The 16064-nt window shown below is 40.8% G+C and overlaps 3 protein-coding genes and 1 long non-coding RNA gene across 8 annotated transcripts in view; 1 reads left to right on the top strand and 3 right to left on the bottom strand.

Moving 5' to 3' along the window:
* The window catches only part of vps13a (vacuolar protein sorting 13 homolog A), a 32333-nt gene extending 29631 nt beyond the window's left edge, over positions 1-2702 (bottom strand). For 2 of the 3 annotated variants that reach the window (XM_037097278.1, XM_037097279.1), the window contains exons 1-5: positions 2538-2637; positions 1825-1868; positions 1678-1720; positions 1451-1546; positions 874-975 (exon numbers count right to left, since the gene is read on the bottom strand). In XM_037097278.1, coding sequence (XP_036953173.1) covers positions 874-975; positions 1451-1546; positions 1678-1720; positions 1825-1868; positions 2538-2637 — 385 coding nt within the window. Of the gene's footprint in view, positions 1-873; positions 976-1450; positions 1547-1677; positions 1721-1824; positions 1869-2537 lie in introns of all 3 variants that reach the window. The other variant, XM_037097277.1, reaches the window with a different exon arrangement.
* Positions 2703-3809: 1107 nt separating this feature from the next.
* LOC119019682 (C2 calcium-dependent domain-containing protein 4C) lies at positions 3810-7428 on the bottom strand. 2 transcript variants are annotated; one of them, XM_037098479.1, is made up of 4 exons: positions 7409-7428; positions 6241-6367; positions 5662-5780; positions 3810-5567 (listed from the first exon to the last, which is right to left on the bottom strand). In XM_037098479.1, exon 4 carries the CDS (start codon positions 5493-5495, stop codon positions 4239-4241), a length of 1257 nt encoding a protein of 418 aa, XP_036954374.1. In that variant the 5' UTR covers positions 5496-5567; positions 5662-5780; positions 6241-6367; positions 7409-7428; the 3' UTR covers positions 3810-4238. The 2 variants fall into 2 exon arrangements, with proteins under 2 accessions (XP_036954374.1, XP_036954373.1); XM_037098478.1 differs by lacking the exon at positions 7409-7428 and adding an exon at positions 6785-6839.
* LOC119019684 lies at positions 4576-12425 on the top strand. 2 transcript variants are annotated; one of them, XR_005075123.1, is made up of 4 exons: positions 4576-4710; positions 5670-5740; positions 6254-7117; positions 9831-12425. It is a non-coding gene; the product is annotated as an uncharacterized LOC119019684 (long non-coding RNA). The 2 variants fall into 2 exon arrangements; XR_005075124.1 differs by having other exon boundaries at positions 9861-12425.
* Positions 12426-14689: 2264 nt separating this feature from the next.
* foxb2 (forkhead box B2) overlaps positions 14690-16064 on the bottom strand; it is a 1658-nt gene continuing 283 nt past the window's right edge. The window contains exon 1 of the mRNA XM_037098480.1: positions 14690-16064. This exon is cut by the window's right edge and continues 283 nt beyond it. Within this exon, the coding sequence (XP_036954375.1) occupies positions 15227-16064 (838 nt within the window). The 3' untranslated portion in view covers positions 14690-15226.

The raw sequence follows: 16064 nt of genomic DNA on the forward strand, positions 1-16064 counted from the left end.
CCCCTACTTTCATTAACTTACAGCATATTATGTTCTAATTTGTTTTGACATACTCTAGTTTATTCCTGCTTTTATTCACAGATTACTCTATAACAAAGTGTTCTTTTATTGCTTTTAAACACAAAATACCACCTCATCATAAGTTGACATTGTCATTTATTTTCTAGCATTACGTCTTTTCACCCGCAGTTAAACATGCTGACTGTTTTTCACTCTTCCTCACTTCCTGTACATGTTGCTTCTTGAACTGTTCTAACAAGCGAATTTCCCCGCTGCGGAATAAACAAAGCCTATCTAATCTAATCTAGTTCAAGATGTAATTGAACATAAATTAGTTTGAAAGGGCTATTCAACTCTGTTGGTCTCACGATGCAACATGGCTACTGTACCAACATGCTGATGCATTGTTGACACTGACATATCAACTTTAAGTCCTATCAGACAGACTCATTTGAATTTGCTCTCTCGATATTTAAATGCTTTGAATGTAGTCTTTTATACATATACAATGTCAAGGAACACAGATATAACATAGATAGACAGTAACTGATGTTCCTACAGTTATTTCCGAGTAGAACAGACATGATGTGGGCAAGAGGCTAACTCAGAACATGTCCGCAGTGCCAAACCACAGATAGTAAAGTGTGAAAATTTCTGGCTTCTCCAAAAACAACACAGGAACTCACAACCAGACAAACCATAACCACATGGATTAAAATCTCTGTTCTTGCTACTTTGCTGCTTTTACTCCACACAGCTATGTTTTTTTTTGCTACCCTTCACATTTTCACCTACAGCCTGGCTAACGAAATCTCCGATACCTGTTGTAAGCTTACTACCAAAGTCCCCTTAAAATCAAAGCTGAACTCTGACCTTGCTCGGCAGCCTTCAGTTTTGTCTCCTCTATCCGCTGTAGTTCCCTCTGACGAGCCTCCTGTAGCTGCTTCTCCTCCTTTTCGGCGTCATACTTGATACCTGGAAAGAATGGAGCCAGTAGAAAGAAGGTATTATTTGTCTGCAGATCTCTGAGCACAATGAAATAGAGAGAGGGTTACGCTTGAGCTTCCTGTTTATTCATACAAGTACATTAGGGTCATGAATAAGTGAGAGACCTCCTGTGTCTGGCTAATGTGCTGCAGTGTGTTGTGTTGGCTAATAGTAAAGGGTATTCTTTAGACTAGATTTGATATTAATGATATTGAAAATGATTTGGGTTATGATAACTTAAAATCCACTTGATGCAAAAACATTTTGATGTGTTTTTGAATTTAAAAAATGTTCATCCAATGAGGAACCTAAATATCTTTACACTGACATGCAGCAGGCGAATATCCTTCCAGCACTAGATATGTCTACTAAAATGGTTGGAATTGATAAACACTATAATGTCTGAGTATCTGAGTGTCATAATCTTTGTATGCATTTAACGGGACATGAGTGATGATCTTACTTGCTGTGGGGACTATGAGCAGATAGACACCGTCCAGCGTTGCCTCCACTGACTGAGTGTAGAGGTTCTTCCAAGGAATCTTTAGCTCCAGCCGTCCTGTGATCGGAGACACAAAGTGAGAATATAATATATTCTTCTGTAGAATAAATACATAAATAAAAGGAAATAAGGAAGGATAAGGAAATAAAAGGAAAGGTGGCATATGGGAACGGCGACTACAATCTCACCTATATGGCCGGCTCTCACTTTAAAAGGAATGTCCAGTTGACTCTGCGACAAAAGAATAAAAAATCATTATGCCACAAATCCATCATTACTGCTCGTATGCACTGACTGACTACTTTTGTATAGTTACGCATATATTTGCCACTTACCAAGGCATTTTCCTTTATTTCAAGGTTTGTTAGAACAGCATCACCTGTGGAAAGAGGAACCCTTGCTGTTAATATGTACATTCTGATAAACCAGATGGATTAGCACCGTGTTATTAAAACATTGTCTAAATCACAGAGAAGGACTTTGGCCTTTGTTTATTGACTTCATTTGTCTCTCAGGGAAACGGAGCTCATATTTTATTAAAGCCAGCTGGCAAAGAGAAGGTATTTCACTCTGTGATTTAGTTAGTTAACTTGACGACAGTTGTAACAAGTTGGTACGTGTTTAGCATTGGCTTTTTAAAAGCTCTCTTATTCTCCAGGATAGTGTGCAGGAATGTGAGTCTCAGACTTTCAACTGGAGTTTGTAAAAAGGTTTAATTACGAGACCAAATGGTGAGTCATAACCTGATTGTGTGAAAGGGTGTGACCCCCCCCGAAGTGAAACTCCTTGCAATGGCAAAGAAGGTTTGTTAACACCCGGGCATTTGCAGCAGAAATTAACCAAACTGATTAATCGAGTCATAAAATTGCATTTGGCTGCGTTATCCTGCTTACACTGGACAGCCTGAATCGATTTTGAGGCAGATAAATTGACACTGACAGCTGAGGCAGCCTGTCACACACGACTGGTGGCTAACGTCTCTTAGCATTAGCTAGCTAGCCTAGCGAGCGAGCTAGTCCAGTAAAACGACAAACACAAGTTCAGTTACCTCCCCATATGCCAAGCTTTAGCTGGGAGCTGTCAAGGTTGACAACGTAGTCCCCTAAAAATCGGTTGAGGACGTCCACCACCACGCTTTCGAAGACCATTTTGGCGTTTCTCTCATGTAACTGTCACCATGTTTACATTCGTGCTCGCTTGCCTCCACGTCAGATGAGGACGTCCTTCGGTGGGCGGGGCGTTGACGTCATGACGTTCCAGCACGCAATAATTCATGCTGCAATAAGGTAATTTGGGGTAAGTCGATGCTGAAATACCCCGATTTATGGCAATATTTGATTCATAGCTGATAATATTGTGGTCAAACTTGTTCACAAACACAAAATCTTTATTATAATGTCTCATTAATGAAACCAATCAGTACAGTGACACAAGTTACAAACAGCATGAAAACAGTTAAATTAAACCAAATTGTGCTCTTATTTTCATGTTTTCATGAGAAGGCATACCTCTGTCCTCGGGTCTCAGTCTTAAATGACTTAAGGTTCAGATATTTAAGGGAGAAAATGGCCTATTACATATGAGCTTTTCCATGGGCTTTTCTGAATGAACACACACACAAAAAAACGGGAAATACAGAGGGAACATGGGACCAAAAAAGTAGGATTCCTTGGTCTGCATGTCGAAGTGTCCTTTGGCAAGATACTGAACCCCAAACTGCTCCTGATGTGCTGGTCGGCTTCTTGCATGGCAGCTACCACCACCAGTGTATAAATGTATCAATTGCTGTAAGTCACTTTGGACAAAAGCGTCTGCTAAATGCCCTAAATGTAAATATAAATGGACAAAATTTGTGCAAAGTTCAAACTTGAAAATAATTCTCTTCATACAAAGCAAAGACTAAACACCAGTAGAGTTCCGGGCCGGATGGAACAGGAGCATTTTGCGGTGCGCTGGACAGAACCAATGATTTCAAAATGTAAACACTTTATTTCATAGAACAGTTTTAGCAGGCCAGCCAGTGTGGTTGAATTGATCGTGTGCAATAGTATCTGGACTAACCCAATCAAAAGGTTGCAGATGCAATTCCTCAGTCAGGCAGTATTGAACATTAAAACCACAGAGAGAGCCTCGGTCATTAATTGTATTGGCTTCGACAAACCTTTATGACACTTTAAAAATCATTATTACAAAAGCATTACAGAGAAATAACTTCATTACACCAAACCAGAATCACAGAAAGAAAAGATTCCCCAAATTATGTAGATAAAAAAATACTGAACAGCTTTAAAAGATATTTCAGATATATAATAAAAATGCATGTGATCCTCTGCCCGTTCCTTGTATGATGAACATTATCACTAAATATCTATATAATTGCCATCAAACAATGTTTATTGATGAACTACACAGAATTTATTAACCATTTACAAAGTATTCCAAACATCAGGTGCAACAAACAAGTGCATGATAAATGGTTTGTAATGAATTTCATTTTTTGTCAACAAAAACTATTGACTAAAGTTCTATTCTATTAGTGATATTTAGCTTTAATTTTAAAGTGCATACGTTTTACATCATATTGTAATACTGTTGCTAATTGCTTTGTTATCTTACCTTCCCAGAAAATCACATAGTGGCTGTCAAATGCACATATCGCCTAACAAGCTATGTTTTTACTATGTCCCGCTCCTCAAGCATTTTCTTGTACATATTCACATATCATGTGCTCCGATTACACAAAAATGAGTTAGTCTTTGTCTATTTTTTTGAGAGGGAGTAGCTGAAGCAGTGGTTTGGTGATCGCTCCGAGGATTGTCCCTCTCCTCAGTGTTCCAGCTGCAGGTTTGTCCACCACTTTTAACCTGAGCTGCAGCTCCAGCAGATCCTCTCTGCTGAGCTCAGTGAAGAAGAAGTCTTCATTGAACACGGGGCTGTGGCAGTTCCTGATGGTGGCGCTCTGCTGTTGCTGTAGCTTCCCGGGGGTCAGACACAGACTCACTGCACAGTTCAGGGATCGTCGCTCATTGTCATCCAAAAGGTCTTCCACGGACACCACACGGACTCTGACTGTGAAAAGCGGTGAGAACGTGTTGGTGGAGAAGGTGGTGTGCTCAGCTAAGAGGCGCACCTTACCACGGCCCTGCAAAGCGAGGATGTGCTCGCGCTGTCTCTCCTGGCACTGCAGAACGTCCAGCTGGAAGAGGACAGTTGGGGCTAAGGTGAGTGAGCTTGCCTCCAAGCTGGGGGGGCAACTGGGAGAGGTTTTTAAACCTAAAACTGCCCTCTTCCACCTGCCTCTGCTCTCCCTGCTGTCAGTTAATGAGGGACAGGATGTTGCCCCTTTCAGACGGCGAGTGCCTGATGGGATGCAGGGGGAGGATTTAGCACTATCTGGGGAACTGAGCGGAGAGGAGTCGCTGGAAGAAGCTGTTTCAGTTTCTGTGCTTCCTGTCTCTGACAGGCTCTTGGATAAAAACTGAGGGAGAAACCCATATAAAGTTTTCTGAGGTGGGTTCGTCTGTTTTGCCAGTCTTGGGGCGGCAGTACGATTGTTTCTGTCAAACATGTAAACAGGGCACTTTGAGTGGAACAGAGACTCTTTCCTGCGAGTGTTGGGGCTCTCATATATCCCTGCCAGGCCATACCCTTCTGCAGAGAATGGCAGATGTTTTTGTGCAGCCTTCAGAGCCAATGATGCATCACTATTCTTCATCCTCCCATCCTTCACATCCTTCAGCTTTACATGTGTAGTGTTTGAAATGAGGCTGCTGTTGGCTACCTGGTTCTGGCTGTGCGGGTGAGGTTCTGCTGTCTCAGTTTCCAGCAGAGTGCTTCTCCTGCAAAGCCGAGGGGGCAGGCAGAACTCTGGGATCTTGTCTGGGGTGAGGATGTTGTTGTGCAGATTGTGAGAGACGCTGATATCCTCCTCACTCTTTCCCACGTAACGACTCAGCTCGAGAGGAATGCTCTCCACGCTCTCTCTGATCTTCCCGAAGACCCACATGGTTGTCTCCAGATGATGTGATATGATGCGAATGTAAAGTCTTTGCACACAAATCCAAAGCTTTTTTCCTTTCTGCAACAAGAAAAGAAAATATCATTTAGATATGTGTTTAAAAAAAACACTTTTTAAAGTTTTGAAGATAAAATGATAAATATTTTCTTCTCACCTGCTGAGGTCTTGATGCGTCCGGAACTGAAGATGGATCTGTATGAGGGTGACGGACGCTCCACTGACAGATTTTAAAGGTGAGTGTGTGGCTCTGCGTCACCGTTCTGCTCCCACCACCTGCGTCAGAAAACAGGCTTTACACTCACATACACACACGCACAACATGAACACACACATCAGTCACAGTGTATCGAATCACCCAGTGTCTGCTGGAAACTGGGTCAGTGTTAATCAGAAATGATGTGCATTTAATCGTGATACAAGGATGTGATGTCAGCTTTTCATCATCATCACTAAACTCTCTCTTTTTTTGTTTTTTTACACAGTAGCGAAGTATTAAACGTGATGCTGTAAATCCCAAAACATGCACATTTAAGATAAGATTTTCATTTGGAGTTTTATTATTACATAATACATCGCGTGATGATGTATGACCCTGCAATCTCAGAAACAGTCAACCCACCTAAGGACATCTTTAGTTAAACTTTAAACTTTATAATGATAAAGTTTTCAATATTCAATGTGTGTTGTTGTGGTCATGATGACAAGCGTATCATCTGCTTTTAAAAGAGCTGACCTCTTGTTCAAAGGCACTTCAAAGAGAGAAGCACCCCACGTTAAGGACAGCACCCACGACCCTTAAAGCCGGTTCCACCGCCGCCGTCACCGCTGACCTTTAAACAGCTTGAATTCCGGACACACAACTGACCCATGTGATAGTCAAAATGTGAGTGGAAGCTGATAAACACATAACTTAGAAAATGTTACATTTATGTTCATGTAATCTAGGCCACATTTTGTGATTTTGCAGTAATCATTAAGATAATAAACCTCATCTCTGTGAGACCAAAACTAATGTACAGCAGTCATTAGTTTGACTGCCTTTATTGATGTTAATTCACTTGTAACAATTAATTCCAACTTAATATTTGAATAACTGAACACAGTGTGGATTCTGTAATTGCAGAATGAATTCATCCTCATCAGTCATCAGGACATTTTAGGGGCTCAAATGATCCAGTTTCTGTCTTTTTACTGCCGCTGATGGAACTCATTATGGAATCCCACATAATAGAATCCAATGTTTTTAAATTGAATACACATTTGACTTGTTCCCTCACCCTCTCTGCTATTTTCTTTGGTTAAAATCTCAAATTTGAAAAGAACCAAATTTTTATTATTAATGTTAAAATGTAGTTCCAAATTTATTCTGTGGTTTCCGACTACTTACTATCTGAGCTTTGATCCAGGTCATATTCACATTCTGGCCTCTACATGCCCCTTTTGAAATGTAACAACTAATCTATAAGGTGACGTTAATTCTATCTAAGATCCCCAGTTCTCCAAAGTTGTTGATTTGACTTGTTCTAACCTTCATCCTGAGGAGAAATTACATATATTTCATGGGTTCCTTGTTCTCTGGACTTCAAGAAGTGGAAGACCCTGTGAACAATGTGAGTTCTTTCACCACAAGAGGGCGCTCATGGTTTAGATTTACCGCTCAAACCTCCGTTTGTCTCAGTTAAGACAAAAGTCGGATATAGTTGACGTTTTTGTACAAAGTAAATAATTTTATTATGGTTATAACATCTGTAAAATGATGACAAATGACATGGGAAACTAAGGGGTTTGTCAGATTAGTTTAAAGTCTGCACAGAAGAGAACACCGTCACTGAAGACATCTGTCCCTTGTTGCGATGCTCTATTACTGTAATTAAACAGTAAGTGTGAAATAACATCCCCACCTGTGTGCCTGGCTGCTTGCGAACAGTGTGTGTGTGTGTGTGTGTGTGTGTGTGTGTGTGTGTATGTGTGTGTGTGTGTGTGACAAAGAATGAATATGAAGATGATGAATACATTCGGGAGGAGTCAGGGGCCTCTGGAGCACCCAGGGGTCAGGAGGCTTTTTGTGGAAGTGAAGATCGACTTTATTACACCAATAAAAACCCAGAGTGCTCTCCGTAATGGAGAGATAAATGATTGGGAGTCAGAGGAGGACCTTGCCTTTAACCGCTGTCACAGCTGCAATTAACGCTAACGAGAGAACAGTGCATTGTTGCCAAATGTTCTGCCACTGTCAAGTGCATTAGTGGTAAAACCTTTTTGTTCTGGAGCTCTGTAAAATAATGGTTTATAGTTTTTTTTTTCATTTTGTAGGCTTCTTTTTGGTAATTGATTGTGTGGAATAATATGTTAACTCATCAACCAAACTGCTGTTGTCAGATACAGACTTTGTATTATATTCAGCTGAACCTGCGTTGTGCAGACTTTTGTAGGACTCAGTGGTGTCGTCTTCAGTATAACTTCTTTCATGTGTGCTACTCATTCACATGCGACAAAAAGCCTTAACCAAGCACTGACAACATCATTCAAACCCACATGTACAGACTATCATTCCTTTTATTTGAACGAGCAGGTCAACTGATTTGTGGTTGTTGCTCATGTCATCTGAGACCTACGCAAATAAGAACGAAAAGCAAAACATCCACTTAAAAACCACACATGACGCCTGACTTTGTGTACGTTGTAACTGATGCCTGACATCTCGCTCCTTCTCTGCAAGCGGTAACTCCAGTCTCCTGCCGCGGGCTGAAACTGACCTTTTAGCCTCCCTCCATCATAAGAAGTTACAATAGAGACTTCAAACTTGTTCAGGAAGAGGAATTACTTGGTGTTCGGTGCGGTGGATGAGACGGGAAGGACCTCTGGTGGCTCATGATCACAGATCAGTCAAACAAGTCTTTGTGGATGCTGTGGGTTAGTTTTTGTTTAAACCATCTCCAGCTCCAATTTCAAAGACTTTCTCAGTCTCATGCTCCCAGTTAGTTTGAACCTCTCCTGATGATTTATCCAGTCATATTTTTGTGAGTTGTGTGTGAAGCCATATACCTACAGTAATAAAGGTACAATCAAATAATCATGCATGCACAGTTAACATAAAATTAGCATACCTGATGTAGTGTATATGATCTCTGCACAGTATATTCTGAGACCTGCATAAATTATGCTACAGCGTAACATAATGCGTATTTAAACTGATTTGATTGTTTGATTATATAAATTAAAAAGACCAAAATGAATATGATACAGTAAAAAGTAAATTTTGTTTTGCCTGCCTTGTAAAAATTATTCAAAAATCTGCAAAGTTACAAGCAATCAAAGTCACCAAATGGATGTAGTGGGGTAAAAAGTACAATATTTGAAATCAGACATTAGCAGTTGTTTCTTAAAATTGTTCCCTTGAATAAATGTACTTCATGTGATCCAGCCTGTATCCAAGGCCGTTTCAGTAAACCAAACCTTTGTTATAAGTTTTTCCTCTGTATCACTGCCAATTATTATGTTTTGACATTGTGCGACGTGATTTAAAATTCCATGTACAAACTCCGATCAGGGGAAGAGCTGATGATACACTTTGTTAATTTCCATTTCACTTTAATCTCTATTATTGAGGATTCAAATAAGCCTATATGGGCACTCATCCCTCCCCTCGCAAAGCACTTAACCTCTTATGAAATTGCGGAAGTTTTGTGGCCAGAGAACTTCTTCGGTCTGAGCTCCTAAGAGAAAGTGAGAAAGTCGGGAAGTTGGAGAGGAGAAACGATGGGAAGGAAGCCAGAAAGGCTGCACCGTTGACCTGTTTTGAATTGATAGTAAAAAGTAATAATGGCTAATAAGGTGTAATAATTTGGGCCAATAAAGATAGATGGCAGATTGAAGATGATATGAGCTGCGTCAGAAGACCTTTCTTCGAGGACGGCGCGGAGACAATACACTTCAGCCAGAGGGGGCAGATAAAATTTGACCCCAGATCAGTGAATCAGTGTCCAATTATTAAGGAGAAGGAGAGCAAGAGGGAGGGAGGGAGACTGGAGAGAGAAATGGTTGAAGGAGCGTAAGGCGAGAAGGGAGACTGTTTTGGAGACTAGGTGGAAAAGAGTGAAAACAAAGTAAGTTAATAAAGATAAGAATGACCGATACTTCCTGTGTGACCGGGAGGATCTGGTGACACAACAGAGTAAGAGAAGGAGGACAAAGTGAAAGTGTAAAAAGAGAATAGGGTAGATTATGGAGGAAAGAGAAGAGAAGAAGAGTTATATTAATGTTCAGTGGTCCACAGTGACCTGTCGTTAGGACTCTCTCCTGACAGCTTCTTTCTGTCTCCAGGCCTGATGCCAATATGCTAATTCCCCTCAGATGGCCTTTTCATCGGCTGATGCTGACTCCCGTCGACACGTGCCAGATGACTTTCCCCTCGTCCCACCGTTAAAGACCGCGACCGTGACGATGGCAAAGGCGACCATTACCGAGATAAGAGCAGATGTAGCCTTATGCCGGCTGCCTGCTTGCACTGAATCACATATAATCTTACAACGAGTTCGTCCATGTAGCAGAGCTGCAGCTGACCACAGCGAGTCAGGCCAGTGGTGGTGGAGATCAGCAAGTCTTTGCACAATTGATTAACAAAATACTTCAAAATCCAAATCCATTTATAAGTTTAATAACTTATAGACAATCTTAATCAGCCACAAAATATACATGTATTTAGTTATTTTTTTATTTATCCTGACGGCCCCGTTCACAAAAGCAGTACAGAGAGGAACAAAGACATTTTCTGTCCTGTTTGAAATCTACCTTGAATCACACAAACGATGTTCCAGCTCGGCAAGGCTTTGTTGGTGACTTTTGGTTGTCTAATTACGTACTTTCACAGTCTTATACTGTCAACAGTTTTATGACCAATGGCTCCTTTCTCAAGTTGAAGGATGATCTGCTCAGATTGCATTAGGAGGTCAGCAATCCTGTAGTCTGTGGCAGATTTGGAGCAGGAAGAAACCTCTTAAGAATATTACATTTTCATTAGTTCTGTAAGAGGGCATGAAGCTCTAATGACCTTGTATCACTGCACATCTCTCACACAATGTCATTTCAACGGGAGACATTTCTTTCTTTCTTTCTTTCTTTCTTTCTTTCTTTCTTTCTTTCTTTCTTTCTTTCTTTCTTTCTTCCCTCATTTGTGTTTGTTGTCTTATCTCACTCGTACTTCACACTTCTTTTTAATTTCTCATGGTTTCTGTTAGAAAACTGAGGAATCCTGAGTCAATTTTCCGTCGGGAGAGTTTTTCAAATTTATTCTGATTCTGCAAATTATAAATCAATTTGATGCATTTCAACTTTTAATAATGAGACTTTAGTCCACATAGACAGATTTCTGTCCTCTTTTAAAATTACTTAACAAAGTTAATAGTTGCTCTGATGTAGATTCATGCTTCCATTTATTGTTAAAATGGCTCCACTCATATTTCTTAATTATCAGTCAAGCTGGGACTGAAGAAGGAATCCTTGAATGACAATTATAGGTTTATAGAAATGAAGCCAAATTTCAGTTTTACTCAAGAGCTAATGTTGCCGGCGTTAGCTGCTGTCTGGAACAAAGAATAATATTTAAGGTTGTTCACGTTCGCCGATGTGTATGTACGCCAGTGTGCTTGACTTAGTGCGAACAGCAGATCAGATCAATGAATTAAGCTGCTCATTATGATGGCCTGCTCTTGCTGGTCATTAAGAAAAATGCATGTAGAATTTGCCACCCATGCCCCTATGAAGTGTGTGTAATTACCACTAATGTATCATCGTCTATTCAAGAGCGTAACGTTTCGTTTCCGAGGGCCGACAGTGGAACACCTCTGACCCAAATGTTTTATTCATTCATAAGACACCTATTATTCATTTTAAACTCATATTTCAGACGATGAACAGTTTTTTTTTTTCCGTGAATACATATTTATATCCCGTACGCTTCTAACAGTGCGAACAGTTCTTCATGTGGTTTAATATCATATTTGTGTTATTTAAATGAAATATCATCATATCACTTTCAACTCTCTGAAACCTGGGATTGTTGAAATAGATGCATGAGAAGAGGTCAGCTTGTTCCAAAACTAACCAATAAACAGACTCATTATATGGTCAGAGTTACTGAACATCTTCCTTGTCACAAGTCATCAGTGTTTTCAGCGTAATTTATCAGCTATATTGAATCATTTTAAACGCCTTTATTTCTGGCTCAGTCTTTGGGAGCGTTGTTGTGTTGCACTAAAGCACATTTAAATATATAACAAAGCTGCTGTACTGATGTTAAAAGTATTTTTCCAAAATAAAAGTCTCCAGGCTTCAGGTTGAACGTTTTATTTGGAGAAGAGTCACCAAATCATCCGATGACTGAATTCTATTTTTTATATTTTCTAATTAGTAAAATTAAACTTAACTTCTGCAAAAACATTTAGGTACGCCGCATCCCATCCGACTTACTGACTGCTTTTATCTTTAATTGAAGAGAAGCTTTTAGTGAGATGCCTTATTCTCATCGAGTAGAGGAATTGATTCATTTTAAAAATGAAATAGTATCTTTACGATGTTAGTTAAAACAAACTCAAAAGATTGTGTCAAATATGCACGTCTGGCTGATACGAATAATTTACAAGAGTGGCTGTTTGTAGAAATTGAACCTGCGTACCAACATGCCTGAATAAGCGCGAGGCATGGGACGATATGATCATTTCATGTCCTGTGTATTCTGTCCAACATTATTGTAATTCATGGTATTATCCTGATAATGATCAAAATATATTCTTAAAACTTTGAGGTAAAAACTAAAATTGAACTAAAACACACCAGAATCACTTGAATCTTACTTTTTGGTTGTAAACAAATATTTTTATTGCATTACATATAGGACACATCTTGTTTTTTTTTTTTAGGGAGAAAGCAAACAATCAGAGGAATCTCAAATAAGCAATCATAAATCATAAGATCTTTCTGTACGATAAATAAATGGTGGTAACCTCCTCAACTTCCTGTCGGTTTTTTTTGTTTGTTTTGTTTTGAATTTACACACATCCGATATCACCTGTTTTTGTGGGGGGATATGATGGTGACCGGCTTTTGCAATTCAAAATAAATCAGGAAACTGATAAAGGACGGTACATCAGCGAGATGGGCAGCTTATTCCAGTCATTCATGTGACATTATTCACGATTATCCTGATATTGACAAATCAAGATGATCAACTTATTGTGAGTGTTTATTATTTATCATGATCTGGGATAAAATCTTGTATCGTCCCGTTCCTCGACTAGTAAAAATCATTCACTGTATCCTGTCAAATGCTTTGACACAACCAGCTCAGTGTCTGACGTTATAAAAATAAGCTGCACATACACCTCCTATTAGCCTGCGCAGTATAAACACATGTGCACATTAGGAGACCTCATGTGGTATTATGATTCCAGAGGCATCTAACTCCAGTGTTGTGAGGACAGAGGATCATGGAGGGTAATAATGGCTGCATTATTACTCCTCTTATTGTGTCTTAATTAGTGGCATTTAATTATACACTAATGCAGTGAGGGCTATTAAAGACATTGAGGCCTGCTGATCAGGGAATTAAAGCAACATGCGCGCACACACACACAGGCACACTCACACACACACACCTACAGGCAGAGGTACACACTTGTCACATAGACACTTTTGTCGTGCCACTGAAATTGCAGTCGCCTTTAACTAGGAATCACAGACACCCTGCGGTGAAAGTGTGTGTAAAAATGGCGTTTGTAGGCGAGAGAAAGTAATAGATCAGAAGAAATAACCTCTGGACGTCTGGATGCAGCAGAGGAAAGAGTATGGAGAGCAAGTAATAAAATCAACTCAGCTAAAAAAATAAAATAAAATGAGGAAGATATAGAAAACAGAAGGATGAAATATTACCATAAGGATGAGGAAGATGAAGATAAGGGTAATCACTATTATATGTTTTCTGCTCGTTAGCAGTGACACCCAAATAGGCTTTAATTCTTCACTCCCACGCCTCTCCTCCGCTGGTGCATCTCAATTATTTGTTCAGAGGCTGGTGTGACAATAGTGTCGGCTGTGGGAGCCTTTGGGATGCTAAACAGGGCACAGGAGGTTGAATATAAGTCATTTTCAGTGGGCTGAACCTGGCGCTTTGTGCTGCTGGAGAGGAGAAGCTTCAAAGCTACGAAACAAAAGAGACAAACTTGATCCGATCGCCCTGCCCGCTTTTGAAGTTGTGAAGCTGCAGCCCAGAATGTCGGCTGCTCATATCCATCTTATCAAGACAGATCATAAACACATCTCACACACACACACACACACACACACACACACACACACACACACACACACACACAGTATGCCCCAATCCAGGTGTGATTCATATCACATGTGCACATAATGGTCATTTCTGGGCGATAATAGCATGACCTCGATGTAAAGACTGGTTCAGAAAGTTTCTGAACAAATTCTCTTTCCACATATGCATTTCTTGAATTTGGGGAAGGCACAATTCATGTGATAAGCTTGAGAGAGAACAATTTAAAAAACCATCCTGCTGAATTGTTTTATAATAAATATACACTTCTTCAGTCAGAGCTTTCCAGGGTTTCTCCAATTTGGTGGAATTAGTGCAGAGTCCTAAAAGCTCAAATGTCTTTTAAATTTATTTGGATTTGGTAAAAATGGCAGAATTGATGCATAATGACTGGATTCACTCAAATCATTATTACTGTAGAGTTACAGCCAAAAATTTATTTTTAAAAAATAAAAAACTTTGAATGAAACTTCTCAGTAAAGGTGCAGGTGTCACATGAGGGAAATCAACTTAGTCAAATTATGCAATTCACAGAGCAACTGGTGGCTGAACGCACAGTAACCTGCGCTGCTATGATTCCCTGTAGTTTCTGGATGTATGAGCACTAATTAGAATATTTAATATCTGCGTGTAATTATAAAAATCTGATTGTATTTGCAACAGTGCGAGTTTTTGCGCCAATCTCCCGTTAATTTAATTCAAAATAACACCGCAGTCTGGTGGAAGTTCATTTAATTTTTCTCCCCCCTCAGTTGTGACGTGCCAACAGTGAAACAGCCCCGAATAACGTGTGGAGATTGAAACGAGTAAATAACTGCAACAACAGATAAAGATTCAGTCTTAAGTTCTTTATAAATATACTCAGATAAATAGTGTTATAATACAAGCATAACGTTTTCAATGCACCGATAAGTAACACACACACAAAAAAGTGCAACAGGCCTAATTAAACAACATGAAGGCCTATTTTGTCTTTAGCCGACAGGCCGGCCGAAGGTTCAGGTGAAATAAATAGAGATAAAGGAAAAATAGAAACAGAGTTGTTGTTTTGCATTTGGAAAAGAATTGTTTGTCTCCTAAATCACAGCTTTCTTTGGGTTTAGCGTATCTGCTCGTCTGATTGTATTTATCAGTGCCACATTACAGTATGTGGTAAATGCCCTCACAAATTGTGCAAATAAATTATGATTTCAATCAACATGGGTCTAATGAAAAAAATTCATTGCACAGCAAAATGTTAACCTTACTTTCTTTCTTTTTCTTTTTCTTTTTTTTTTGAAACAACTCTCCTAAGGCTGCACTGAACGTAAACTATGCCGATTTGTTTAATGCGGTAACAGTGTCCTTCTTCTCGGTGTTACTTTTCAAAAATGACCCGCAATTTACCCGGTTAGGACAGCAGGAGAGCCGGGTGCAGAGGGTTGCCTTTCCCCTCCAGCAGATCACTTTTCTCCATCGCTGAGGCCGGTGAGCAGAGCTGGGTCGGGCCGGACTGCAGCCCCGTCAGCCCGGGCACGGGACCCAGGGATGGGGTGGGTTTTATTGGCACGGGCACGGCGGGCAGGCTCTGCCCGTTGGCATTGTGGTACAGGCCCTTTGCTGACATGCTGAAGGGCGCGTACTCGGATGATGCGGGCACGGGCACGCCACCCATGGACTCCGACAGCATCCCGACGTGCGGCCACATTGAGTTGACCACGCTGCTGAGCTGCGGGGGCACCGGGTAACCCAGGTGGTGCATGACCGAGGTGAGGGGGAGCCCGCTGGCCATCACGCCCTTGTAGTCCCGTCCTATAATGTTCTCGATTGCGAACGGGTGTTTGAACCCGCCGGGCTGTGCGCAAGTGATGCCCCCGTAACCCTGAAAGTGAGGGAGCCGACCCACGGTGCTCGCCGGGCCTGCGGAGTGGTCGTGATGGGCTGATGCCGTGCCCAGCTTGCTGCCCGGGTGGTGGTGGTGATGGTGAAAGTAATGCATCATCGGGGAGCTCTTGCAGGCCATGTGCTCAGCGCGCAGCACCTTGAAGCGCTTCCGTCTCCTCAGGAAGCTGCCGTTCTCAAACATGTCACCGCAGTCCGGATGCAGAGCCCAGAAGCTGCCTTTCCCCGGCTGATCGGGCCGCCGAGGGATCTTGATGAAACAGTCGTTGAAGGAGAGGTTGTGTCGCAGGGAATTCTGCCACCGTTGGGTATTCTCTCGATAATACGGAAACCGGTCCATGATGAAC

This window comes from Acanthopagrus latus, chromosome 5 (assembly GCF_904848185.1).
Source record: "Acanthopagrus latus isolate v.2019 chromosome 5, fAcaLat1.1, whole genome shotgun sequence".
Taxonomy (NCBI): domain Eukaryota; kingdom Metazoa; phylum Chordata; class Actinopteri; order Spariformes; family Sparidae; genus Acanthopagrus; species Acanthopagrus latus.